Here is a 27,071-nt window from a genome sequence, read left to right on the forward strand (position 1 = left end):
TCTAAGGGACCCTTCTCTTGCCCAATTTCCAGTTCATGTGATTCCCCCAAAGGAACTGAGAGCCTTCCATGTCCCAGGCCTGGAAGTGACAGTGGCCATGGGGTGAGCAGGGAGGGGGCCGGCCCTGGAGCCATAGCCAACACAGACAAGAGTGGAAGAAACTGCCATCTGTTGAGGTCAGACCTGTTCCAGGGAAGAGGGAGTTTCTGCCTGACGGGGTGGGGAGAGGTGTCTTCAGCTCCTAAGCCTGTACCTGGAGGTGAGACGCCCTGGGTTCCAGCCCCGGGCTGAGACTCGTGGCCTTGGATGAGCACCTGCCTCCCCCCCTACACACACAGGGCGCGTTGGGATGAGGCAACCCTCTAGAGCCTTCCAATGCGCTTGGCTGGCTGAGCTGGGCCTCTGATAAGGTGGTTCCTCCCTCCAGCATCAGGAGCCTGACCTCAGCTCCCTTCCGTCCTCTTGCATTGGGTCCCCACTCAGGCTGGGAGGACAGACACGGGCGAGGGGCTGGCACACAAGGTCACCCCTGGGAGCAGGTCCCGCCGGCCCCGCACAGGGAATAAGGTGGGGGTTTTGAAGCTCAGATGGCATGGGGAATCGGTAAAACTCTGCCTCGGTTTCCTCCTCTGTAAAACGGGGGCGATAACAGCTCCTACCACGGAGAGCTCTCCTGTGGACTAAACGAGGCGTGGGGGGCCCCCGCTCACGGTGAGGGTCCAACACGGGGTGATGCTTCCGGTTGTTTAAGAGCGGAAATTTGCAAGGGTCAGGACACAACTCCTTGGAGTACAGGGGCCAGAAGCAGCTCTTCAGGAAGTCAGCAGGTGTGCGTGTGTGTGCATATGTCTGTGTGTGTGTGCGTGTGTGTATTCCCATGTCTCTATGTGTGTGTATATGCCTCTGTGCATGTGTGTGCACGTATATCTGTGTGTGTGTGCACTTAGGTGTGCCCGTGCCTTTGTGTGCACGTACGCCTGTGTGTGCACTCGTGTATGCCTGTCTCTATGTGTGTGTATGCCTATGTCTGTGTGCATGCGTGTGCACATGCACATGGAGGCTGCAGGATTACAGGGCAGCAGCAACAAGGATGAATAGGCGGCTGAGGCCCATCCATGTGGCACCCACATGGCTGTTCAGGGACTCTCCACGGGGCCTTGCCCCCCCCCCCACCAGAGCCAGAGCACCTGGATGTTCGCTGCCCCATTGGTGGCCCCCCAACCTCGCCCTCTGCACGTGCTCGGTACCCACCCTGCCTTCTCTCTCCAGCCACGAGGGCTCTGTGGGCCGGGCTTTTCAAGTCCATTTTACAGATGAAAGCCTGAGGCCCAGCTGGGAAGGGGCAGTTCTGTGCTCAGGAAGTAAGGCCACCCTTCAGCCCCCTTAGTGGTCAGGCCCAGGCCCTCTTGTCAGGTCCCTTCCTTGCTTCCCTAGCACAAAGCCTCCACCAGAAAGTTCAGTTTCGTGCCTTCCCTGCCTCCCTGTCCCCTCTATACACAGCCTGCCCCGCCCTTCTGGTTTTCTTCATTCATTCATTCAACCAACAGGCATGCATTAGGCCCCTATAATGTGTACCCACGGTGACAGCCGAGCTGAGCGGGGAAAGTTGCAGGTCTAGAAGGGAGAAAGCCTGAGCGAGGCCGGGGGGTAGGGCACGGCACATGCCAAGGCCCGGGGGTCTGTCCTTGCGGGAGGAAGGAGCGTGAGGAAGGGTGGCTCGTACGTGGGGCCAGGCCCACAGAGAGCTCTTGTTGAATGACGTGTTTCCTTCCACCTGGGCAAGAACACGGAAGAGGGGGAAAGGCATTTTAGGCAGAAGGAACAGCAAGGACATGTGTACAGGAGTGAGGTCACAGGAGTATTTGGGAACGTGGACCTTGAAGCAGGGGAGGAGGTGAGTGGAGGCAGTCCCAGAGGATGAGGCTGGAAAGCAGGCTTGGCAAGACTCAGAGGAGCAAGTAAGGTAGTATTCAGGCAGCACCCAGCTGCTCCAGGCTCTGCACCCAGCTGCTTCAGGCTCTGCGCCCTGCTCATTCCTTGGCACAGTGACATTCAGAGAGCGGAAGTCCCTGTGTCACAGGAAACTGAGGCTCAAAAAGGTTGAATAAGGTGCTCAAGATGATCCCCTTTCCAAATGCAAGCTGCACGGTTTACTCCAGATCATTCTGATTGCATTCTCTTCCCTCCAAGCTGCGTGTGGGGACTTAGACCTCTAGGCCGCAGGAAACCCCCGGAGGTACCGTAGGGAGGGCCTTGCCCCCACTGACAGCTGGGAGGAGTGACGGATGGAGGCACTGGGAGGGGACGTAAGGGCAGATGGTGGCCCCAGCTCTCTTAGAATATTCTTCTAGCCTTCACCCCCTTGCGCATTCCTGCCCTGGGCAGCCGCATGGCACACGCCCTTTCTCTCACCTAGGAGACACAACGCGGGATTCCCAGAGGGGCTGGGCTGGACCCCTCTCTTCCTCTTCTTAGGACCTGGGCTCTCAATTCCTTAACCGCCCCCTCCTACCCCCACCAAGGCTCAGCAGATCCACCGTTGATGTCCCAAGCCTGGACTTGCCTCCAGGCTGGGGTCCTTGGGGGTGGGTGGGCTCAGATTGTGTCCCATCCCCTGGGATATTCATTATTCACGTTTTGAGAGGCCTGGTTCCTCCTCCTCTGCTTCTGTCTCCCTGCCCCCACCCCTGCCTCTCTCAGAGAGGAGGAGCAGGAGGGCAGATTAACAGGATGTCAAGGCTGGAGGAGGGACAGGTATGATTTTTGAAATCGGGTGTGCGTAAGAATCACCAAGGTGCCAGTTAATGTGCACGATACCTGGGGGCCTCTTCCCAGGAATTCAGGCTCAGAGCCCTGGAACTGGTGTTTTTCTCCTGCAGTCTTCTGAGCTGCCCCTCAGATTCCTCACTGCAATCCCGTCTGCTGGGGTAAAAGTTTGTCTCCAACACGCGAGCCCTACTTGACCGTGGGGACAAAGGTCACAGCTTCTCACCGCATCTCTGGAAATGGGAAGGGGCTGGGTGCCCAGCAAAGCTGTCAGCATCCATGTAACAGTAAGCGGATGGGCTATGAAAACCGGGGTCGGTAGCAAGGGACTCGGGGTCGTAAGGCCTAAGTCTCGGCTACAAGCATCGTCATTCCCCGGCGCCTCGACCATCATCACCATCGTCGTTAGTATTTCTCCCTCCTCCGTGATAATCCAAATGTGTTCACTGACTCCCTTGAAATGTCCTGGGAAGCTCGCCAGGATGTGACAACCTTGGGAGCTTCAAGGAGATCAGCTCAGCGCTGAGCCCAGCACAACCCACCAGGAAGCCTGCCCCTCCTCTTGCCCACCCGGGGCCCGGCCTACGGTCTTTATCAAGCCCTGCTCATTTGCCCAGACCTGGCATTTTTCTGCAGCCAGCGCCGCAGCTCAAGCTGGGAAAGGGAATCGGTTCCCCACTTCCCCTTGGGGGTGCTGCGGCTTTCTGTGCTTCATCTGTATTTCACTCCTTAACCATCTCGATAACCCGTGGAAGCAAGTGCGCATACGCTGTCTTTTCACCCATGAAGAGACAGGCTCAGTAGAAAAGCTGGGGGGCGGGGGTAAAGCCCTCGACGTCTTTCCCTTTCCACCTATGAAAATCCATCTACGACCCATCTACGTGCCCTTGTGTCTTGCCCGGCCGACACCGTCTCGTGAAACACGATGTGTGCCTTCTACGGAATTCTACGTTTTCTAGGAGCCACGCTGGAAACTAACAAGAAATCAGTGAGCATTAGCTTCGTATTTCTTTAACCCCATATGTGAAAAAATATTCTCATTTCACCGGGGGGGTCAGTAGAAAAATTACAGAGGGAACTGTACGTCCCGTGCTCACAGCGGATCTTTGAAAGCTGCTGTGTGTTTTACACCCTCAACGGGGACGAGCCACGCTTCAGGTGCTCGGTGGCCGCATGTGGCCAGTGGCCACGTTGGACAGTGCGGGGATGCTGCTGCCTGCTTCACAGACGTGGCCTGCGAGTGAGCTGCTGTGTGCAGAGTGCTTAGGACACTATGTGCAGGACCCAGCAAGCGCCTGATCGGTGTCTGCCTTCATTACAATCAGCGCTGCCGAGGCGTGGGGAGCCTCGGTGGCGTCGACTGAACGTACAACGTGCTGAAGTCTCGCTCTTGGGCATCTGTGGCATCATATGGTCCCCGCTCCAAACCTCCTTCCTCCCTTTGCTCTCCTGGCTGTGCTCGGCAAGCCTCCCACCCCCTCTCAGGGGCTAAGCCCAGCCTGGGCCATTGCTGTCTCGATTTCCTCGCTCCCATCTGGAAACCACAACGCGCGCAGCAGCCCCTCCCTGCGGCCCAGAGAGATGGCCGAGGTTTCCGGGCGGAATCCCAGGCGCAAAATCCTCGTACGGAGCTGAAGGCAGCCTCCCGGCCTGTGGCGGCTTTGCTGGCCTGGGGCAGGGGCCTCTGCTAAAAGCTGCGGGAGGTGAGTCAGCACACAGGCCCCCGGAGGTAGTGCCCGGGCCGCGGTCGGGGTCTGGGGCTCCAGGGAGCACTGCTCCCACGCCCGTCCCGGAAGGCCAGGCTTCGCAGAGCGCCCTCGCCGGGTGGAAAATGCCCGTCCGTGCCGCGCTCGGGCCCCCGACGTCCCGGGCAGGCGGCAAGCGGGAGGGGCCGCAGCCGGGAGCAGAGCGTCTAAGTCGCAGGCAGCGGCTCTGAGCAGGGGCCTGGGGTGGGGTTTGAAGCGCTGGCTCGGAGCCCAAGCTACGGACGGGAGGCGTAAAGAAGGCCTGTCGTTTCTGTTCTCACACTGTGCAACGGGGCATGTGCCACGTCCCGGGCCACCCTGCTCGGCGGCGGGTCCTGGAAGCGAAGGACGGACTTGGCGTTTCACGCGCAGCGCGTCCCCCCCGTTAGGCACGCGCGCGCGCACACACCTCGGCGATTTACACCCTCGAACGAGCCACAATGTCTAACGCACGCGCGCACACACACCTGTGCACGCGCCACGTACATTTATATGGGGGAGGGGATGCGGGCCTCGCCTGTACACAGGGTACCAGGACCTAAGGCGGGCCCAGGGATTTATCGGCACAGGATTTGTCCACCTAGTCGCAGGCTTCGGAGAGGCCCCCCTGGAGCAGTCCCGCGGTCCCTCCCCAGCAGCAGGGAGGGCCCAGGTCGTTAGCCCCAGTCTTCAAGAGCAGACGGCGAGGCCCAGCGTGGCCAAGGAAGCTGCTCTACCCGCCGGCGGTAGAGCCTGCACCCGACCCCTCTCTCCCGGATCGTACCACGTACCATCCCTGCCGCCTCTCGTCCCCACACGTGGGCGGCTGTCATCTGTCTCGCTCGCCCTGTAAGCGCCCTAGGGGCAGAAACCACAAGCCCCTCGTTCCTGCACGAGGACACGGCCGAGGGAGGCAGCAGGCTGTGTCGCAAAGAGCGGGACGGAGGCTCCACATCGGTCACTGCTGGTCACCGGCTGTGCGACCTCAGGCAAATCGCCTAATCTCTCTGACCTTCGGTTTCTGCGTCCGCAGAGAGGGATGATCACACCAGCTTCACGGTATTGCCATGAGACTTGTAGGAGGTGCTCAGTAAATGCGGGTGCACGTCTGTCGGATGAACCGAGGAGGGTCTTACACGTACACACAAAGAGCACCTGGCAGGGGCGTGACAGTACCCACTAATTGTGGCCCCTCTCTCTTAGCACAAGGGGCTGATCTCTGTCCACGTAGAAGGAAGAAATGAACAGAGATGGAAAAGCCAGTCGCATCTGCAATATGGCTTTATCGGATATCACGTTCCCAGGAGACTTGGCCGAGCTCCTGAGCTCCCTGCCCCGGCTTCCTCCATTCGTCTCCTCCTGGTGGACATCTTCCTCCTTCAGTCACAGAACCTTTGGATAATCCTTCCCTATCTGACAGGGCGAGTCTTCCCTCAGAACTCCGCTTCCTCGAAGTTTTCCAGGCAATTGTCACAAACCCTTTCTTCTGTATGAGCATCCATAGCCATTTTTTCCACCGAAGTTCCACCGGGCCCCTGGAAGGACTCGCAGTCCCATTATCTGTCAGTTTTACGAGGATGGTCGTGTATGGGGTTTGGCTGGAAGGCAAAGACCTGGCTGCCATCTGTCTCAGAGCCCTCACCGGGTTAGGATGCCGGGAGAGCTCTCCCGCGGGGCCTTGCGTGGGAGCTCCCGAATCTGGACACCAGTGTGGGCCGGGTAGGGTTGGGTGCCCAGAGAAGGTCCCCAGGCGGGGGCTGCGTGTAGGAAAGGTGCCCACCTCCTCCCGTCCCGTTGCCCGGGTCTGTCTGGACTCTTGGCCGCTGAGCTGTGTGTGCCCTTGGCTGAGCCTGTGGAAACGGACGGGCTCTCCCTTCCCCAGCACCACCCGTTCTGGGAGGTACCGGGCTCCAGTGTGTGTGGACCTGCGCACGGCCCCTTTCCTCCTTCTCACCCAGACACGTGCTGCCCTGCGCCTCACACCTCTTCTCCATCCAGCCCTGTCCTCCCAGCCACAGCAACCCCGAAGGAAGACTGATCTGGCCCCTTGTGGTTCCCCCAGCCTATAGGGAATGCTCGGTTTCCCTCCTGAGCTAGGAAAGCTCTGGAAGAATGAGCAGGATTTGCAAGGGAAGATCTGAAAATCTGAGCCCTGGCCACTTACTAGTTGGGAGACCCCGGGAAAGTCCCTCACTTGCTCTAAGCCTCCATTTCTTTGTTCTATTTATTTAAAAAATGTTTAAAGTTTATTTTTTATTTTATTTTATTTGAGAGGGAGAGGGAGAGAGAACAAGCGGGGGAGGGGCAGAGAGAGAGAGGGAGACACAGAATTGGAAGCAGGCCCCAGGCTCCGAGCTGTCAGCCCAGAGCCCGACGCAGGGCTCGAACCCACAAACCGTGAGATCGTGACCTGAGCCGAAGCCGGACGCTCAACCAACGAGCCACCACCCAGCACCCCTCTTTCTTTAAGAAAATGAAGTTAGTATCTGGGTTTTGTAGCAAGGCTTGGCGCCAACTATGGGAGGGCACCATGAAGGTTCAAAGGATTTCACAACAAATCACACAGATACACTCCCTGCCCTCCTCAACCATACGACGCTTGGGGGACCATCGGTCACCCAGCTTCAGAGGCACCGGGGCGGTGGCCGGCCTCCAGCTCTCAGCCTCAGATCTGGGTGAATCGGAACCAGCGTCTTTGAACCAGTGGGCGACTAGCTTTACCCCCGAGCCTCAGCTCCCTCATCCACAGATGGGGACGTTGGTCCCAAAAGAAGGTGTCCCTGTGAGCGGGTAACGAAGCCTTTCTTGCCACCTTCCCTCTGTCTCTCGGCTTTACTGTTGGCAGCAAGCTCCGGCCCGGGCTGTGGGATCTTGGATTCGGAAGCTCTTTCCAGAAGCCCACCTCCTGCCCGCCCGGGACCTGCCTGTACACTTTAAAGCCAGCAGGCTGGCTGTGTTCTGCCACGTGTCTTACTCCCCTGGCTTCTTGAAGGTGCAGACCCCTCCTCCCTTCCCGTTGGGTTGCCCTGGGGTGGAGAGAGGAGGAGAGAGAACCCTCAGGATCCCCCCCCAGCAGCAGGCTTCATGCGCAGGGCCCCACCGTGCACGCTTCCTAAGCTATCGATGGCTGTGCCAGCCCAAGGCGCCAGCGGCTGGGGTTAGAAATCGCCCAAAGCAATGTTTGCTCAAGAGAGGCGCTTTTGTTGAAAGCTGGCATTTCCTTTTCCAAATTCTCTCGGTGTTTTCCGACTCCTCTCCTTGTAGTGTCTCCAGCATTTGGAGACTCATGTTCCAAACCCGAGACTTCACGAATCGCCTGCCAACTTCCTCGCTTCGCGCTGCTCGGGGAAGAGTGACTGGCCCAAGGTCACACGGCCAGCCCTGGGCAGGGCTGGCACGGGAGTCCGGGCCCCGACGCCCCGCTCCACCAAGTGCCCCTTTCCTGCTGCGTTTCAGGTGGGAAAGAAGGGCGTAGATCGCCTGTTTGCTTTGTCCCGCCCCCCCAGGGGCTGCCTCTTCCTCGTTTCCCGACCCCAAGCGTGAGGGGATCAGCCGACCCCGTGCAGCCCCAGCTCTCCCCCTGGCCTCTATGTGGGCACCTCCTTGGCCCCACACTTCCAGCCCCTCTTCATCTGGCCCGCCATGCCGCAGAACCGGCTAGAGAAGGGATCTGGGTCCCCTGTCTGAGCCCCTCCAAGCAGGACTCACCGTGGCCAGGGCGCTGCCCGCGGCTGCTGCTGTCACTGCCACCAGCGTCCAGGGCAGGAACCACCTCATGCCTGGGAGTCAGGGGCAAAGGCATCTACCGAGCAGCCCAGAGGATCCGGCCGCCTCTCGGGGGAGCTGGGCCGAGAGACTGGCCTGGCCCATCAGGAGTACCAGATATGTCTCTTCCCACAGGCCTGGGGCGGGGGGGGTTATTAAAGCAAGATCTGACGTCAGAGTTAAGGACAAACCCTGCATTTTCCTCTGAAGAAACTTTTCCTGCCTCTCTCTCTCTCTCTCTCTTTTTTTCCTTTCTTCCCTCTGTCCCCACCTCCAGCCCAAGCTTGGCCAGCCTCTCCAGCTCTGACAGCTCTTAAAGGGAAAGTTACAGGGCTATGATTTCACACTGGGGCAGTAAATTCTCACGGAAGGAGCCGGGGCCATCCTGCCAAGGTATTTCACGAAGGTGGCGGGGGGGGATCGCGGGGCGGGGTGGGGGGGGATGCCAGGAGGAGGCAGAGATACAGTTACCCTGGCGGGCGGGCTGGGGGGACCTCTGAACGTGCTCCGAGCGGGGGAAACGAACTCCCTCCCATTTCTTCAGGCTGTTCCTGCTTCTGGTTTTCATTTGCCATCATTCACTCTTCTCTCCTTGGCTGCGGATGGCTTTGAGTGCAGCCATCTAGAAATGATAGGAATTTACAAATGAACTCAGCCCTGGGGCTCAGGCTCTCGCCCTCCCTCCACGACAAACAAAACCACGGTTTCGCCAATTTACGGGAGTTCCCTTTGCCTCTCATCAGCCAGAAGCCTTCTGGTGCCGGCACCGTCTCCCCATGTCTGGGCCCTTGTTATATCCCTGGTGGGTTTGGGTGGTCAGCCTCCCCCCTGCTGGATATTGCCACTCACGGCAGGGGTCTCCCCCAGGGCCCCATCTACCCCCGTGGAGCTCCCTCAAGCCCTGTGTGGATGTAAGCAACAGCCCCCCTTCTGGCCCCCCAACATCCTCTACGATTCCCCAAGGTCGTCAGAGCAAACGTTGGAAAACCCAACCAAGATCCCTCCTGGCTGGAGCTTCCCCGAGCCTGCCCGTCGACTCACGTGGAATCCCCAGTCCCGGCGGGCTGTCCAAGCCCTCCCTGCACACTCCTCTTTCCACTCTGCCTGTACTACCCTCAACCACGCTGGCTTCCTTGGTCTTCCCCTCACACCCCAACGAGGTCCCATCTCTGGGCTCCAAGGGGACTCCCTGCCCTGTGTTTTCCCTCAGCAGTTACTTCCTCTCTTTTTCTTTCCCTGCAGCCTACGAAGGGAATACGGGAGCATGCACAGCTGCTCGGCAGTGGTGTAGGTTTGCGCGAGGGAGTTCGTGACCCCAATGGTGACTCCAACGGTCTCTCCATTTGTCGGCCTCGGACTGGGCCTCTCACCCGATTCTGGCCAGTAAGACATAGAGAGAAATCTGCTGGGGGCTCCTAGAAGGGATGGCATCCCTTGGGAGGAGAAAAAAAAACAATGGTCTACTCATTTTCTTCTTAACTTGTGCGCAAAGTTGATGGCTGGAGCTGCAGCAGTCATATCGAGTACGTGAGGCACAAGCTTGAGGATGAAAAGCCAACGTGCCGAGGCTGGAGGAGCAGAAAAGAGAAGAGGTTGGGTCTTTGGGATTTTGTAGTGTTACTGAACCAAACCTGGAACAGCTACCTCGAGGTTCAGCGAACCCCTGATGGACACCGTCGGCCCTGTGCCATGAGATCTCTCATGACCGTAAGGTAGACGGAGTGGAAACTCAGAGATGCTAAGTGATTTCAGGGCACGCACCAAGCCAGGGTCAGGCCTGGGGCTGGGACCACAGTCTCCGAACCGTGACAAGACAGAGTCCGGACGGGGCACTTCCAAGCGAACAAGTTGACCTGCCAGCTCCTGTCGGTGTTCTCTGATGGGAGCCACGCAGAACCCCGAGACCGCGACAAGCAGTTGGAACTGACAACCCCGAAGCACGATACTGTGCTGGTCCCTTGTGCCTACTGGTGAAGCCCCCAGTGGCCCGGCCGGCCCCGCTGCAAGTGGCCGTTCTTCAGTCCCAGTGACACCTGGACGGCGGTGACACGGTGACTCGGACCGAGTAGCGGGTTAGGAAGCAAGACCCCTGAGGTACCCCCACGGTTCCGCCACTTCCCGGGGGGGCCTTGGGCAACCGGCAACATCTCTGTACCTCGGTTTCCCTTGTTTAAAGAAATAGGATTGAGTTAGCGCCTAACCTACAGGGTCATCAGGGGCCCTGAAGGAGGTGGTGAGGTGTGGCCACCCGTGGTCGGAGGAGTCAGAACGGGCGGCAGCTGAGGCCGGTATGATCAGGTCGTCCTACGTCCATCCTGTTCCAGGGATTCAGCATCTCGAACGATCTCACAGGGCAGCCTGGGTATGTGCCTGGGTTCACCCTCGGCGAATGGGGGCCAGGCACTTCCCACACACGAGCCGGACAAACTCAAAACGACTGGCTGGTGGTGACGGGGACACCAGCTGCCGCTTGTGACGCATCCGTCACGTCCCAGCGACACTTGCTACCTCGCCGAATCCCCATCTCGGTTCATCCTCGCAGCTGACATCTCACTGTCATTGTCCCCTTTTGCAGATGAGGAAACTGAGGCCTGGCCGCGGCCACTCAGCTGGTGCAGGGCAAAACTGGGATTGGAACTCAGACCCATGTGGCTTCGAAACAAGCTCTTTTTTCAAGTAGACCAAGGTGCCTCACGTGTTGAACGAGGAGATGAGTCAACACAGAAAGGAATGAGCACGGTAGAAGGACAGGCGGATGGACAGACGGATGCATGCGTGGGGAGATGAAACCCCTGTCTGAAACATTCCGGCTCCCAGGCTTTCCCGGGCTGGGCTCCACATCTCCGTTTTCCACACCCCGTCTCCTTCCCCAACCACTCTGCCAACACAGGCCCTGGTTGGTCTCACAGACTGTGAGGTCCGAGGGCCACAGCAGACCCACATCTTCCTCTGTGCTGTGTCCCCAGAAGCCACACAGATTCCGGCATAGCACGTGCCTGAGGCCTACTGTGGGTGAGAGGTCACATGAGCACATGAGCAGATGGAGAGGTGGTGAGGGATGTATGGGTTTGATGAAGGAAGGAAGGAAGGAAGGAAGGAAGGGGAGGAGGGAGGGAGGGAGGAGGGAGGGAGGAAAGGAAGGAAGAAAGGAAGGAAGAAGGAAGGGAGGGAGGGAGGAAGGAAGGAAGGAAGGAAGGAAGGAAGGGGGAGGAGGGAGGGAGGAGGGAGGGAGGAAAGGAAGGAAGAAAGGAAGGAAGGAAGGAAGGAGGGAGGGAGGAAGGAAGGAAGGAAGGAAGAGGGAGGGAGGGAGGAGGGAGGGGGAGGGAGGGAGGAGGGAGGGAGGAAAGGGAGGGAGGAAGAAAGGAAGAAGGAGGGAGGGAAAGGAGGTAGGGAGGAAGGAAGAAAAGAAGGAAGGAAGGAGGAGGGAGGGAGGGAGGGAGGGAAGAAAGAAGGAAAGAAGGAAGGAAGTAGGAATGGAGGGAGGAAAGGGAGGGAGGGAGAGAGGGAGGAGGGAAGAGGGAGGGAGGGAAGAAGGGAAGGAGGAAGGAAGGAAGGAAGGGGGGGAAGGAAGGGAGGGAGGAAGGGAGGGAAGGGAGGACACTTGGAGGAGGAGACAAAGGACCCATGTGTCTGTCTGGCCACCCGGTGCTCCCCAAAGATCCTGAAGAGTGTGCGGTGCTTAGTAGATCTTCAGAAACTCTTTGCTGAGAGGCAGCCAGGGAGTAATTGAAAGGTGGGGGCCCGGCAGGGCAGTGTCCTGGCAGGTCCAGGTGACAGCAGGAGTGTGTGGGGTGGGGTGAAGGCGACATCCTGCCTTTTCGCAGGCATGAGGCCCGGGGACGTCACACAGGGGTATTTCTTTCCATCCTCCTTGGTACTTTATTTGTACCGGTGCTGTGGAAGGTTCACGGCAAACTGCCAGGGCCACACGGGGCCCCATCCGTACTTAGCATTGTCTCCTCTCTCCTACTCACCCCTGCGCTCCACACCTCTCCCCCCCCCCACCCCCACCAGCCAGGGTCTGCACCCTTGAACTCGTGTTATCTGTGCGTATGCGTCTCCGTAAAATACGTCGTGAGGTTTTAACTCAATCATCGCGCACGAAGCATTTTCCGTTCGCTGAGCTCTGCTCTGAGTGCCTAGCAGGGAGGGTAGGTGTGCTGATCTCGCGCCTCTTTACATTTGGAGAAACCGAGGCACAGAGCGCTAAAAGATCAGCAAACAAGTAACAGAGCCCAGATTCGAGGCCGGCGCGTGCGCTCTGCGTCTCGCGCGCTTGTGACTTTTTACTCGGGAAGGAGTGGGGGGTGGGGGGGGGGACGCGGCCTCGGACGGCCTCCTTCCAGCGCCCGTGTTCCCACTCCCTTCTGTGGATGTCAGAAATCTCCGTTCCCTGTCTCCAGCGTGTTGTGCCTCGGTTTCCCCAGTGCGCGAGCTTCAGGCTCCACCTCATCCCGTCCCCCTCCTGAGGGGCCCTCCCGCGACCTGCAACTAGCCACCGAGTTTGTCTGGGATTCGGGCCTCACCATTACTTGTCGCCGCGGCCGATGCCACCCCCATGTGGCGGACGTGCAGGCCTGGGCCGGATCCTGCCTCCTGCCGCCTGCCCATTCATCGGCTGTGTGGCTTCGGAGAAGTCACGTAACCTCTCTGTGGGCTGGTTTCTTTGCATCTAAAGCAGGGACGAGAGGGGTACAGACACCCTGAACCCTTCGTGGGCCAGAGTCAGTGCTGCGTCAGGGTGCGTCCGACAAGCTTAGCGCATGGTGAGCGCTCGGTAGAACCCTCAGCTGTGACACATATCTCACGTGGCCTCAGTGTGGGAAGCCCGGGGGTCTGGACAAGGTCCCGCATCCAGACCTGACACACAGGAGGTGCTGAGGAGGTCTGTGGCCGAGGACAGGAAAGGTGGACCGGGCCGTGTTTAGCTCAAGCCTCCTTCCCAGAGGCCTCTGCTTCCGCCTCTCCCGGGGTCCCTGCCTCCAGCTGGTTGCGTGTTGTTTCTTAGCCTGAGCACGGCTTCTAGAAACTTTCTCCAGCAGACCTCCCAGAGCTGCAAATAAATTCCAAAGAGGGACTGGAGGAGGGGGTTCAAGAGCAGAGGCAACTTGGGAGCATTCCTGTGCCAAACAGTAAGGCCGCCTTGACCAGAACCAGATGCACAGAAGATTCCAGACACTCTCAGGACCAGGCGCCCAGGAAGCCCCAGATCTGTTCCCAGCCTATTTGTCATTTGTTTGTCCCACAAATGCAGGCAGCGTGTGTCTGGGGGCTGCTCAGACACACACAGCACACCCCCACCTGGGAAGCAGAGGCAACCCGGTTCGGATGGCAGAGGAGGGGGAGGTGGGGCGCCTTGCCTCCCCCCCTGCCCTCCATGCTTGCTCGGTGGCCCAGGTGGGGCTCTGCTCTCTTCCCGGGGCCCAAGCAAGAATGGAAGAACCCTTGAAGGATGACCCTGGACTCCAGGTCTGCTTAGATTCCAAGGGGTCGAGATAATGGTCCCTCATGCCCAGTGGAAACATCTAGGTCTGCTCCGGGAGGCTGGAATCATGGGCAGCCCCTGATTGGCTCCCCTGCTCACTACTTGGTTCTGGAGCAGTGACTGACCTGGGCAGGAGACCACGTCTAGTGTCAGCCTTGGAAACAGGTGGGGACCCCCAGGACCCCTCACTTCTCACCTGGGAAGGTAGAGGGGAAAGGCGAGGGTGCTGGGGTCAGGCCGGTCTTTGTTACGTACCAGGTGGCAGATCTTGGGAAAGCCACGTCCCTTCTGAGCCTCAGTTTTCCTGTCTGTAAAATGGGGGTGCCGATCCCAGCGACCTCCTAGGGCCGTGACCAGAGACCGAATCACTGTTTAGCATGTGGTGGATGCTGAATAAATAGCTGGAATTAATATGACTTTTGCTCTTTATCACAGAGCCCCGCCTGGGTCCCCGCCTGGGTCACCCTGAGCCACCCCTGGGTCTCCTCCTCAGCAGGGCTGGGGTTGGGACCCTCACCCGGATCAGGATAGGAAGGTTCCCCGTGGTGATGCCCACCTCTGAAAATCACAACGATGACTCCGTCACCGTGGACTCACTTCGTCTGTTCTGCACACCTGTTCGTGCTCTTTCCGCGTTTGGTTTCTTTGGCTCCGTCTGTCTGTGAGATTCATCCTCGCGGCTTCTCCGGCCACTGTTGTCCCCGCGTGCAGGGCGGTGGGGCCGGGAGGGGGGCGTTGTACCTCTGCGATGCGGTTCTGGTACGTGGTCTGGCCTCAGAGCCTAACTGTGGGGCCTGGCCCTTCCCTCTGCCGTGGGGGACCCAGCTGGGACTCTGCCTCTGTGTCCAGCTTTCACCCCTGTTGCCCTGGACCTGGGATTCCCGGCTGGATGGGAGGCAGCAGGGACACTGTCCCAGAACCGACCACGCCTCTCCATCCCTGCGCCCCCTCTGAGCTGACCCCGTGCTTCGTGTGCAGTGGTGACTCCGTAGATGTGAATTATGCGAATAAACCTCCCTCACCCTCTTAGAAGAAGACCGCGTCATCTACCTCATGGGATTTCAGTGGCTCTTAAAGAAAGCGTGCACCTCTCTGTGTTCCAGATTCCTGTGAAAGTTGGTGACATGGGTTAATTCTCTGTGCTGGCTGCTCGCCCAATCCTTCCCCATGTTTTTTTGTGTGTTTGTTTGTTTTTTAAGACTTAATTCTTTTAGTTTGAGGTTCAAAATAAAGTTGAAAGGCGCAGAGATTTCCCTTATGCCCAGTGGCCATATACAGGCATATCTACCCTCATGATCAATGTCACCCACCAACATGGCACATTTTTTTTTTTTTTTTAACTAGGGATGAACCTACGTTGACTCATCGTGATCACCCAACGCCCATGGGATGGACACTTCACGTGTCTAGAATGTTGCTCTCCGTGCAGCCAGGATGTGTGAACCCACCGACCCCCATGATACACCCATCCAGATGTATCGCCAGATGCAATTTCCAGCAGCACTAGGGAATATAACCCGCCACCTACAAAGTTTGGCTGGTTTATATCCATAGGCCCTTGAGTCCTGTGCGTTTAAGTGATTCATAAGGATGTTGGACCAGGGTGAAAGGAATATGATGGCGGGTCAAGCCTCATTTATTGACAGGAGCTCACAATCTGGAGATTCTGGGTTCGGTGTTTCAGCTCAAACAGCTGGGAATGGTTCTAACAGTCAGTGTGTTAGAGCCACTGAAACCTGGACCCAAAGGTGGCCAATATGGAATGAAGTTGACCTACCAGAACTTTCTTGGTGTTCCATAATGGACTTTAGGAGATTGAATTGCTGTGATGGTTTTTATTTTCAATGTTTATTTATTTCGAGAGAGAGAGAGAGCAGGGGAGGGGAAGAGAGAGAGAGAGACAGAGGATCAGAAGTGAGCTCTGTGCTGCCAGCAGAGAGCCCAACGCGGGGCGTCAACTCACGAACCGTGAGATCATTACCTGAGCTAAGGTCAGATGCTTAACCAACTGAGCCACCCAGGCTCACCTGGATTTTATTTTTTTTAATATAAATATACACATCTGCTCACTTGGCCCAAGTTGTATCCCCAGGAGGTCCAGGAGATGCCCCCTTCTCCAAGCTTTTGGGGAGACTCTGATGTAGACATCTTCTGCAGGCCAGTGCTCACAACGGGGCTGCCCCAGCAAATGGGCTCCCTGAATTCAGTGGGGATGACGAAGTCCCAGGATGCTAACTGCCGAGACCAGGGTGTCATATGAGGCACACGTGTCATATCAGGCAGCACAGTCATTGTCAAAATCTGGCCGACTCAGCAGAGACTATTCTTGGACTCCCCCTGCCATCTCGTTCCTCCCAAGTCTGCATGGCCCAGTTCAGGACTCGTGTGTGTGTGTGTGTGTGTGTGTGTGTGTGTGTAGGCTTTCATGCCTGAAATTTCATAAATAAAATCCCACGTGCAATCAATAGAACCCCTTATTTCCAGAACACTTATGGTGACTCTCTCCCTCATTGGAGCATGCGTGATACAGAAACTTCCCGGAGAGCCTCAAAGGAGGAGTAGGAGTCAAAGCCTGGCTCCGTGGGGATTCTGGCCTGGCCCCAGCTGACAGAAGGGGAGGGGAGGGTGTGTGATAGGACGAAGCCGGGCGGCAGTCAGGGGCAGTCCTGGGCACCAGGTAAAGGACACTGGTCTTTCACTCATGTCCCAGATTCTGGGGGAATCTCCCATGGTCCGGGCACTTTTAAGTTCAAGGCTCACTCTGTTGTCACCACAACCCTGTGGCACCAGCTGAGGAAAGGGAGGCTTGGGGAGGTCGCACAGTGTCTTATGCTGCCATGAAAAAGCACCACAACCCAGGAGGCTTAAAGACGTTTCTTTTCTCACATTTCTGGAACCAGAAGTCTGAGATCAGGGTGTGAGCAGGACTGGTTTGCTCGAGGTCAGTCTCCTGGGCTTTGCCGTGTCTTCACGTGGTTTTCCCTCTGTGCGTATCTGTGACCTGATCTCCTCTTCTGGTAAGGACATGAGTCACATTGGATCAGGGCCCACCCTATGGACCTCATTTTACCTTAATCACCTCTTTAAAGAGCCCATCTCCAAATGCAGCCACATTCTGAAGTCCTGGGGGTCAAGGACTTCAGCATATGAGTTTTGGGGAAGACACAGGTCAGCCCATAACATGTGGCTGGTAATCAACAGAGCTGGACTTGAACCCAAGACCTCCGGGGCGGTTCAGCCCTTTCTCCACCCCCAGAGGGGCCTGGTCTAAAGCACCCACAGCGTGGCCATCTGTCCGGCCTCACACCCTCATAAACCTGCCTGCTGTGCCCGTGTCCGAGTGGCGGCTGGGGTGGGCCCCAGCTCCCCACGCGCGTCTTGCCAAAACCCCTGAATCAGTCATCAGGGCAAATTCTCCAGGGATGGGCAAGTGGACGTGGTGGGAGGCAGGGCCCAGGCCGTCGCGGCATGACTCAGCCCAGCAGCGTGTGGGCCAAGGTTATGGGAAGCCAGCCGCTACTGGGTTTGCAGTCCATCTGCAGAGCATGGAGAAGGACAGCTGAGCTGTGGCGGAGCTGGAGGAATCACTCCTCGGCACGACTCTCGGCTCCATTCAGCAGAGGGCCAGCCAGCAGGAATGTGACCTTCTTCCCTGCAGCTCCGAACACTTGGGAGGTTCCCAGAGTCAGACAGTGTCCCCCACCTGGTGTCCTTTCCTGCCAAGACCGTCTGGAACGTCTGGAGATGGTCGTGGGTTCTTGCCTCGGCGGAGCGAGGCCGTGCTTGGGTGGGCTAGGTGGTCTCAAAGTTGTTCCCAGTTCTGTGTCCGGCTTCCAAGTCACAGACGAGACACAGATATCTCTGTGATGAAGCACTACGAATGCCCCCTTTGCACCAGCCCGGCTGTTCTCCCCGCTCTGCCGAATCTGGCACTAGCATCTGGGTAAAGCGACCCACCCCTGGGCCGGGTCTGTGCTCACGGCGGTACCCGAGGGTGAGCAAGGAGACAAGCCGGGGTCCTGGCCACTGCAGGGCTGTGAGAGATCATAAAATGTCCATGTGCAGCTTCCCCGTTGGGCAGACTAGGGCAATCTATGCCACGGACAGGGAGAGCACCCCTGGGAAGGCCACGGACAGATTCTAAGGGGCACATTGAAGAGGAAAAGGAGTCTGGTCACTAGGTAGAGGCGTAGCAGGGGCTCAGATTTGGGGCCAAGGAAGGAACGCACACCTTCGTGATGCAATCCAGCATTTCTGAGCTCTCGGTATGTACTGGGTGCCATTTAAGGACGTTCACACATGTTCATTCATTAATCTTCACTGCAAAACAAAACACAGCTGTGCTTCCTTTAGCTCCATTTTACATGTGAGTAAACAGAGGTGCGGACAAATTACACGCTCCAAATGTCGCAGCCAGTAGGGAGCAGAGACGGGATTGGAAGCGACAGAGTGTGGTTCTTCCTTTACACTGTTGCACTCTTGCTGGAAACAGCACTGGCTGTGCTTCTCCCAGGGCCAGACACTGGAAGGAGCTGGGGCCATGGCGGTCAGCACATTCATGACCCCAAAGATAATATACAAGAAAATAGTTGAGCTCAGCGCTGTGCCACAGGATTGTAATGGAGGCACACCCAAGGGATTATGGGAATACGGAGGTGATGGGTCGCTCCGCCTCAGGGTGGCGTGAGATGTGGAGCCAGAGGTGGGTGGGAGCCTGCAGGGGGAGAAAGCTGAGATGGGAAAGGTAGATTTCCGAGAGGCAGACAAAGGGGCATGGCTTTCTAGACAGAAGAAAGCAGGTGAACCAGGGGTGGGAAAAACCACTGCATGTCTGTGGGGTTGTGAGTTCAGCCTGGCAGGTGCAGAAGCCTGCTGAGGATCCAGATCCCTCAAATCCTTATGACCCTTTGAAGGGCTGTGGGAACCACTTACACGGCGCTACAGGACAGAGGCGGTCAGATCTTCCTAGAATGTTTCCTATTGGGGCTACAGGAGCACGGCAGAGAGTGTCGGAGGCAGGGAGTCCAGTTAGGAGCCTGTTGGGCTATTGTGGCAAGGCGGCTGGGCTCAGGTCACACGAGACAAATAGCAGAAGCAGAGCTTGATGCTAAATGAGGAGCGTGTCAAGACAGAAGTGACTTCACCCTCCAGGTCAAGGGAGCTTCCAGGGCTGCTGAGCAGAGCTGATGTGATGTGGGATGAGTTAATGGACAACGGAAGGAGGGATGGGTGGGTTATATCAGTGGTAAGGAGAAAGGTGGGAAGGCCTTTGCCATACTCATGGACTGACTTTAGAATCTGAGCACCCTAAGGACTCTGAGCACCCTAAGCACCCTAAGGACTGACTTTAGAATCTGAGCACCCAGCCCATGCAGGCTCTACTTCTGGGAGAAAAGCAGGTGGGAGTAGAGGTGATGGGAAAAGTGAATGGCCCATTCAACTGTCCAGAAGCATGCTGGGCACTGGGCACAGCTGGGGATAAGCCTGCTGTGGTCCATGTCCCTGACTGTACATGGACCAATGATGGAAGGCAGAGATTCTACACTGGAATCAAAGGCAGAGTTTCAGACCAGATGACGGCTCTTTAGCCACCATCCCTGCTGTTTTGAAAGCTCTTAGGTCTTCCCAACTCAGATGTTCTCTTCCTTGTGGGTTTCCCTGAACCCTCAATCAGAGGTCTCTCTCTCTCTCTCTTTCTCTCTCTCTCTCTCTCATTCCTATAACATTTTTTTTCTATGCAGTTCAAATGGCAGTTGTAGATTTTACACATAAAATATACATGTCCTACATGTAGTATAATTATTTGGATACACTTCGAACTCTCTCAACAAGTTCTGAGAAGTTTGGGGGCGAAATGGGTCCCCATTTAGCTGTGGTCTCCTATTAGCTGTGTTAATAGTGTTTGGCCTGTGTTCGGGTAAGTGTTTATAGGAAGGAAAGGGGGAATGGAAAGTGAAAGAGAGACAGCAAAGAGAAAGGGAGAAAAGGGAAAGAAAGCGTTAAGAAAACAATAAATAATAGACAAAAAGATGACTGAATCGAGAAAATGAATATATGGGTGGGTGTGTGGGTGGACGGATGGATGAATGGATGGGTAGATGGATGGATGGAAGCATGGATGGAAGAATGGACAGAAAGATGGACAGGTGGGTGGATAGATGGATAGATGGGTGGAAGAATGGATAGAAGGGTAGGTGGATGGTTGGATGCATATATGGATGATGGATAGACATGAATGGATGGATTGTGGTTAAATGTATAATTAAATGAATTAATTTCATTCATTTAATTAATTAATTAATGTCTGAAATTAATCTGAAATATGGGACACCTGAAGATCAATCTGAGTTTTTGCAAACCATTGGGATGGCAGGGCCAGCCCTACAGCCTACAGTTTGATGGTCTCAGAGGATGGAGGTCTCTAGGCTGGTTGTTGGAGGAAAAGACCCTAAAGACCTGATGCCTGGCTCTGAATTTAGGGCTGTTTCTACTTACACATCTGCGTGTGTCCAGATAGGAGGGTAGACTTCAAATATTCCTGCTTAGGCAGTCTTGAAGCAATCTGGTAAATCACTTAGCACTGAGTTTCCCCTTCTGTTAAGTGGGGACACAGTGCTTGCACATGGGTGTGTGGCCTCCATGCAGTGGTGAGTTTGTGTTCTTAGCCCACCGTCGCCCTGTGACTGGTGCAGAGTTAGCATGTCTGCTCTTTGGGTCAAGGCGCGGGGTGCTGGCTTCTGTGGCACACTCAGGCACTAGGTCCTTGGGAGTCCCTGGGCTGGTCCTTCTCCTCTCTGGGATTTAGTTTCCCCCTTCCATAAAATGAAGATTGGGCAGGCCATCTGAGGGAAACCTCCACCTCCGACTCCCTGAGTTACCCAGAGAACCTTGGCACCTTCCTTGGGATGAGGGGAACCGAGGATGGCCCCCTTGTCTGGCTTGGCTGGCAGCCCCTGGCTGGGATGGCACCCAGTTCATTTGCCTTGCAGACTACAGGGGCATCTTTGGCTCTGCGTGGGCCGACTTGCCCAGGGGGCGCCTGGTCCCCATTGTCCCCAGCCTACACGCCTTGCCTGGGTACAATGCTGCCTGTCTTCGCTCTTTGAGATCTGGGTTAGATAAACCATCTGTTTTCTTCTTTTTTCCTTCTTTTCTATGAGTCTCAGCAAATTCTGCCCCAGAGAAAGCTGCCAGATCAGTGGGAACCTGGTGTTTGTCAAAAGTGAGCTCAACGTGACCTTCCACAGGAAAAACAGCCCAGACTGGTTTCCAAAACAACTCACCCCAACCCCAGCTGCAGCAGGTTTCCGGGGTGCGGGGAGGGCACTGGGGCTCAGGGCGCCCTGGGCCTGGAGGGAGAAGACTCAGTGTGAAACCAGACTTCGCCGTTCACTTGTGGGGTATCTTTGAACAAGCTACCTAACCTTCCAGGGTCTTCCTCTGTGAGAATTACTAATAACTGACCAGAAGGGCTTTTATGAGAATTAGAATGGAACCTTTATAAAGAATCTGGCCAAATGCCTGACAGATGGAAGAAAGCTGGCTATTTTTAATTCCAACTTGGACGTGCGTGTATCCCTGTAGGCGTGCGTGTGTGCGTGTGCGCGTGTGTGTAAATTTATTTGTATACTTTATAAAATATGATTTGTTTATCAGCTAGGCTTTTTAAAGAAGAAAGTCAAAGGTACTTGTAGAGTCACTCCCGGAGATAAGCACTGCTGTCATATTGAGCAAATTGCAGTATTTTTTCCATACGTATGTATATTTAGAAATGGAAATCATGCCACTTTCATTTATTCACCTTTTGTTTGATATTTTAAGCTAAATATTTTTGTGCCTTTAGGATCCTGTGAGGGCCTGGTTTAAACAGCTGTGTGACATCCTGTGTACAGAAGTACCGTGATTTACGCGAGCAATCCCCTATCATTGGACACTTAGCTTGTTTCCAGCTTCGTACCACTCTAGACGCGCAGGCTCAGAATTGCAGCCCAAGTCTGCCTGAGACAGGTTGCATAGCCCATGAGGCCTCTTAGGGGCTAAGTCTGCAATGCGTGCCCATCTCCGAAGTCTCAAACCCCACCTTTGCCCAAGTGTGCTTCCCGGGGCTCGTCCCTGGACCTCCCTTCAGAAAAAACCCGGTAGTCTGGTTGCCACCCACGTCTCACTAAGGAGCTACAGATGTGCCCTTGTTAGAACCGGTACCCGCTCCCTTCCCTGTGGCCTGACTGGTGGGAAGAGATTTAGGGGGAAGAAGGGTGAGGGGACGTGCCCGAAGGCACATGGGCAGAAAGGGTGGAATTTGCTGAGAATGGTTTTGGTTCTTTGCTTTTTGGTGTTTTGCTTTTTTTTTTTTCTTTTGTCCTTAGGGCTTGGCCCAAAGCTTCAAAGCACAAGTTCAGAAGTTTCTCTTGTAAATCTGCTTTTGTTTTCCTAAGCACAAGAAACACAGCACCACGTGTTTCTGGTCCTGTTTACTCCACATGTAAGACAACATAGCGAGGGGCTGGGAAGGGGGCAGACTCTAGACGGCGATACGTGCTGGATGCAGCCGCCAGATCCTCCTGTGCACACACGCGTTCCTAAAATGCATCTCAGGAGTGGAAGTGGCTCCTAGAGGCCAGAGCATCTAACCTCCCCCTTTGCAGCAAACACCGCCCAGATCTCCCCGTGGCCCTCCTCCCCCACCTCTTCCTCTCCCGTCTGCCAGAGACACTGGCCTAAAATAGAAACCGGACCATTGCCATCTCTTAAATCTGTAAAACTGTGTTTTTGCTCTCAAGGTAGGACCAAGCTCCAAAAGCCCGGGGTCCGGAGCCCTCTGGGGTGTATCCTCTCCTGGCCCTCCATCCCATGCCTTCCCTCCCACACTCTGCCCCTGACCCAAGCAAGTGCCTGGAGTCTTTCCAACTCCCTCTCTTTTGTTCTGGACATTGTTCATTCTGTTCTCTTGACCAGGAAGACACATCCTTGATCTGATCTTCTTTCATAAGCCCCTTTACCTGGCCAACCCCTAAACGGGGGTCTAACTAGGATAGACTCTGGGTCAGGCAGTCTGGGCTTTAATCCTGGTTCTGCCCTGTGTGGTATTCGGCAAGTGATTAAATCTCTCTGAGCCCTACTTTTTACAAATTAAAATGAGCTAATAATTCCAATTCCTCAGAGGGCTGGGATAAAGATACAGGGAGTTATTACATTTGAAGTGCTCAGCATAGGACATGCTATATAGTATGCATTCAATAAATATTAGGGTGTCCTGGAGCTCAGGCACACCCTCTGGAAGATTACAGATGGCTGGAAATTCCTTGATGATCTTTTAGTGAAAGGTAGAGTCAATCCTTACTCCCCTGGAATCTGGACTGGTTCCATCACTATCTTGACCAAGAGTGCAGCAGAAACCACTCAGTTTGGGGTCTAAACTTTAAAAGGATGGGAAGCATCCCCCGTGGTCTCTTGTAGCCTACTGGAGAGGCCCTGAGACTGCATGGGGAAGTAGAGGTGCCCACCCGAGCCCAGCCTTCCAGACATCCCTGCCATCTTGGAAGCCATCTTGGAAGCCATCTTGGAAGTGGGTCCTCCAGCCACAGGGGATGCCATGTGGATCAGAGATGAGCCACCTCATTGAACCCTTCTCATGCTCCTAAGCCATAAAATTGTGAGGAAAATGAAATGGTAGTTTGAAGACACTGAGTTTGGAATACTTTGTTATATGGCAGTAGATCATTGAAACGTTGCTCTAGGAAGCTTCCCTAGGATAACAATTACTGACATTTAGCTGAGTGGGTCATTCTACCCAATTCTGGGCGTGGAATTATCCTTGGGATCCACATGGAGAGACCTGGGCTCAGATGAGCAGAAAAGGGATACCTGCTCGTACAGGAAGAGGGCAAGGGCTATACAGAGGGGGCCCAGGTCTTCCTCCACAGGCAGGATGTGTGAAGGCACAGAGAGAACAGGGGGTGATATGCTCACTGCACTCCCTCTGCTTAGGAGAAAAAGTCAGGGGGTTAGAGAGACTGTTCCTCCACCACAGATGGTCCCCCCAGCTGTCACCACCTTCTGCCACCTCTGCATTTTTGTTCTCCACTCTGCAGATGGTCCTGGGATGGACTCAGAGTTAGACTCAACTCTCACACACACGCCCATACACATGCGCGCGCACACACACACACACACACACAGCATCTGTGTCTTGCAGACTTACCAGAAAGCCTCCAGGACATGCACGGAAGTTTATTCATGGTAATACTAACAAAATAAGCTAGAATTACACCTGTCTCTCATCTTACTGGGTCACTAGCTTCTCTGCCATATGGCATGGTCTCTCTCTTCTGTTTTCTCCCCACCCATCAACCCTGAATTCATCTTCATTTCTAATGCTTGATTCCTTATCTCTACTCACTAAGGTCCACAAGGTCGCAGAACCAACCTCAAGCTGCTGATCAAAGAAACTGTCCAAACAAACGTCTGTGTTAAAAATGTCACCTTCTGAGAGATACTTCTGGGACCATCTTGTCAAAAATGGCCAAGGCTCCTCCTCTCCTCCTTTACCCATCTTCATTGTATTCAAAGCATCCGCCCTACCTAATACTCTACATATTTTATGTGTTTGTAATTGTCTGTCTCCCATCAGAGTATAAATTTGAGAAGGGCAGAGACTCACTTACCTTCATTGTTAAATCCATTCAGTCAAAAGTGTGGGCACATCACAGGGGTCCATAACTATTTTTGCAAGTATGAGTAAATGAATGAATTGAAGGGACCCTGGTGCTAACTACTAGTATCTTTAAAAAAAAAATCATTCTGCTGCATCACTCTGCATGATTCTGGAGTCTGCTACAATCTGTGGAGTCCACAGATTGCGTCTGAGATCAATCGGAATTGGCAAGATCAGGCCTGGATAAGGAACGCGAGTGAAGAACAGAGCAGCCCTGGCACCCCCTTCCATTATCCCCTTTGTCACTGCTGCTCCAATTCCATGAGGAGATTCCTTTTTTTCTCCCCTCTTGCTGCCTTCCCTGTTTTCAGTCTAACCATAGCCAGGCTTGAGGTTTGGCTGATAATGCTTCACAGCTAACATTTTCCAGGCTTTTGCATCTTTATAGCAAACCCATGGTCTAAGGCCCTTCTGCAGTTCTGGAAGAGGTAAGTTCTCTCTCATGGCTGGACAACGTGCTGGAGCCATCTGACCCAATCCTGTGGTTCCCCCACTGATCATCCACCATGAGATCACTCATGAGCCATGCCAGGGCCACAAATGTTGGTTAAGACAAGCCTGCCTTGAGCTTGAGGTAGATCTGTGGTTGGTTAGAGGGACCCAAGGCCAGCATTCGACCTCAGACTTAAATGCACCAACAACCTCATGTACTTGAGTTGTTGGTTTTGTGTCCTGGCCATGAGTAACTGGAAAAACAGCCAGACATTCCAAGAATGGCGTGAGAACCAGTGTCAGCCCCGTGAGTCCTCACAGGTCATGGGCAGCATCTAGACCATCTACTTATTTCGCAGATGGGGAAACTAAGGCCAAGAGAGGCTAAAATCAAACTAACTCAGAAATCTGGCTTATGTGCTCAGTCCCACAGGCCAAATATAAGATTGAGGCATGGTGCAGTGGAGGCCTGAGCTCTGCTGAAATCACTAGATGGGTACAGAGCCATGTTCTGCCCTTCTGCTTCCTATGTGTGACTTCTAGTGACTCAGTTAGCAGCTCTGAGCTTTAGCCTTCTGTAAAATGGGAAAAAAAGCACTCACTGCATAGTAGCCATGGGAGAGATTAAATCAGAAAACTAGCAGCATTCAAAAAACCGTTGACCTTCTCAATTCCTGTGGCCTTTCCACCCTCTCCTCCTCCTGTTTTTATGCTCAAAGAGGTTAAGCAACCTGGGCAAACCACACAGCTAGCGTGGAGTAGAATCTGAACTTTGGATTCTTTCAAAAATACCATCTTTCTATATACACATGGGTAGTTATTAAATAATAGCTCTCCTCTTACTTTAAGTATCCAGTCAACAAAGATTTGTTAAGTGGGTACGATGTGCCAGGCACTTGTCTTCACACTGGGGATACAAAAGAATCAGAGACAGAGTCCTACCCCCAGAAGGGAAATTCAGGTATAAATATCTACCTAACTAAATAAGAAAATGTCTGATACTAAGTGCTGTGATAGAGAAAACATAAGGGAATATGGAAGAAAATGACTGAAAGGCATCAAGTTCAGGGAAGACGAGAGAGAAGCTGTCACTTGAGTTGTGACCAGAATGATGAGAAAGAGGTAGAGATGTGACAATCTGGGGGAAGAGTGTGCTGGGCAGAGGGAACAGAGAATGTAAAGTTTACAAACAAGATGAGCATTGGATGTTTGAGGACAAAAGGGAGGTGGGAATGGGGAAGGAGTGTACAGGGAGAAGAGAATGGAAAGATAGGTGGGCGCTGACCACAGAGGGCCTTGCTGGCTCTAGGGCTTGGGTGTAATGTTCACTCCCATAAGGACCCACTGCATGGGGGCAGCGTGACCAACATCCTCTTTGGCAAGAAGAAGACTGCTGCTGCATGGAGGATGGGCTGTGGAAAGGGAATACATTCAAATCAGGGAAATCAGTTAGTGGTTTGGTGCAGGGTTAAATAGCACTGGTGGTGAGACATGGTGAACTTGGAATATATTTTGAAGGCAGACTTGTTTGTGTGTGGGAGAAGAGAGACTGCAAAGGTCATAGGTGAGTCCTTGGATCTGGGCCTGATCAACTGTTGGAAGAAGAGAAGACTTGGGGTCAAGGCTATGTTAAATTTGAAATGGTTTTGGATTCTAAAGAAAAGGTGTTGATAAGAAAGGATGCCTGGTCTAGAAATAACATGACACATCCTCAGCTTTTGGAAGGCAGTTGAAGCCACAAAGCCGGGTAAGATCACCTGCGGTGGGTAGAGGGGAGAAGATAGGTGAGGTCTGAACCCTGAAGACACTCTGTGAACAACTGTTACATTGGTGACTCTTGGTCAACCACAGGGGTCCTTGGTACCCCCTATCACATTGACTCTGGGTTAGCCATGTGACTAGCTTTGGCCAATGAGATATTAGCAAGCAAAGTACAAGTGAAGGTTTTTTAAGTGTTTGCCCCTTGGGGTTTACTCTTGTGGAACACTCACCCTTGGAAACCAGCCACCATGCTGTGAGGAAACCCAAGGAGCCACATGGAGAGGCTCCCAGCTGGTAGTCAGTACCAACTGCCAACCACATGACTGAGGCCATTTTGGACCTTTCAGATGTCCCAGCATCCCTGGGAGATACCATAGGAAGCAGAAGTATATCTTGATCAACCAGAGAGTTGTAAAATATAGTA

At 54.6% G+C, this 27,071-nt stretch overlaps 1 protein-coding gene across 1 annotated transcript in view; it reads right to left on the minus strand.

Annotated features, from left to right (window-relative positions):
- CCN4 (cellular communication network factor 4) overlaps positions 1-8,473 on the minus strand; it is a 34,131-nt gene extending 25,658 nt beyond the window's left edge. The window contains exon 1 of the mRNA XM_027063865.2: positions 8,199-8,473. Coding sequence (XP_026919666.1) covers positions 8,199-8,267 — 69 coding nt within the window. The 5' untranslated portion in view covers positions 8,268-8,473. The remainder of the gene's footprint in view (positions 1-8,198) is intronic.
- Between the last annotated feature and the right edge of the window lie 18,598 nt (positions 8,474-27,071).

This window comes from Acinonyx jubatus, chromosome F2, assembly GCF_027475565.1.
Source record: "Acinonyx jubatus isolate Ajub_Pintada_27869175 chromosome F2, VMU_Ajub_asm_v1.0, whole genome shotgun sequence".
Lineage (NCBI taxonomy): Eukaryota > Metazoa > Chordata > Mammalia > Carnivora > Felidae > Acinonyx > Acinonyx jubatus.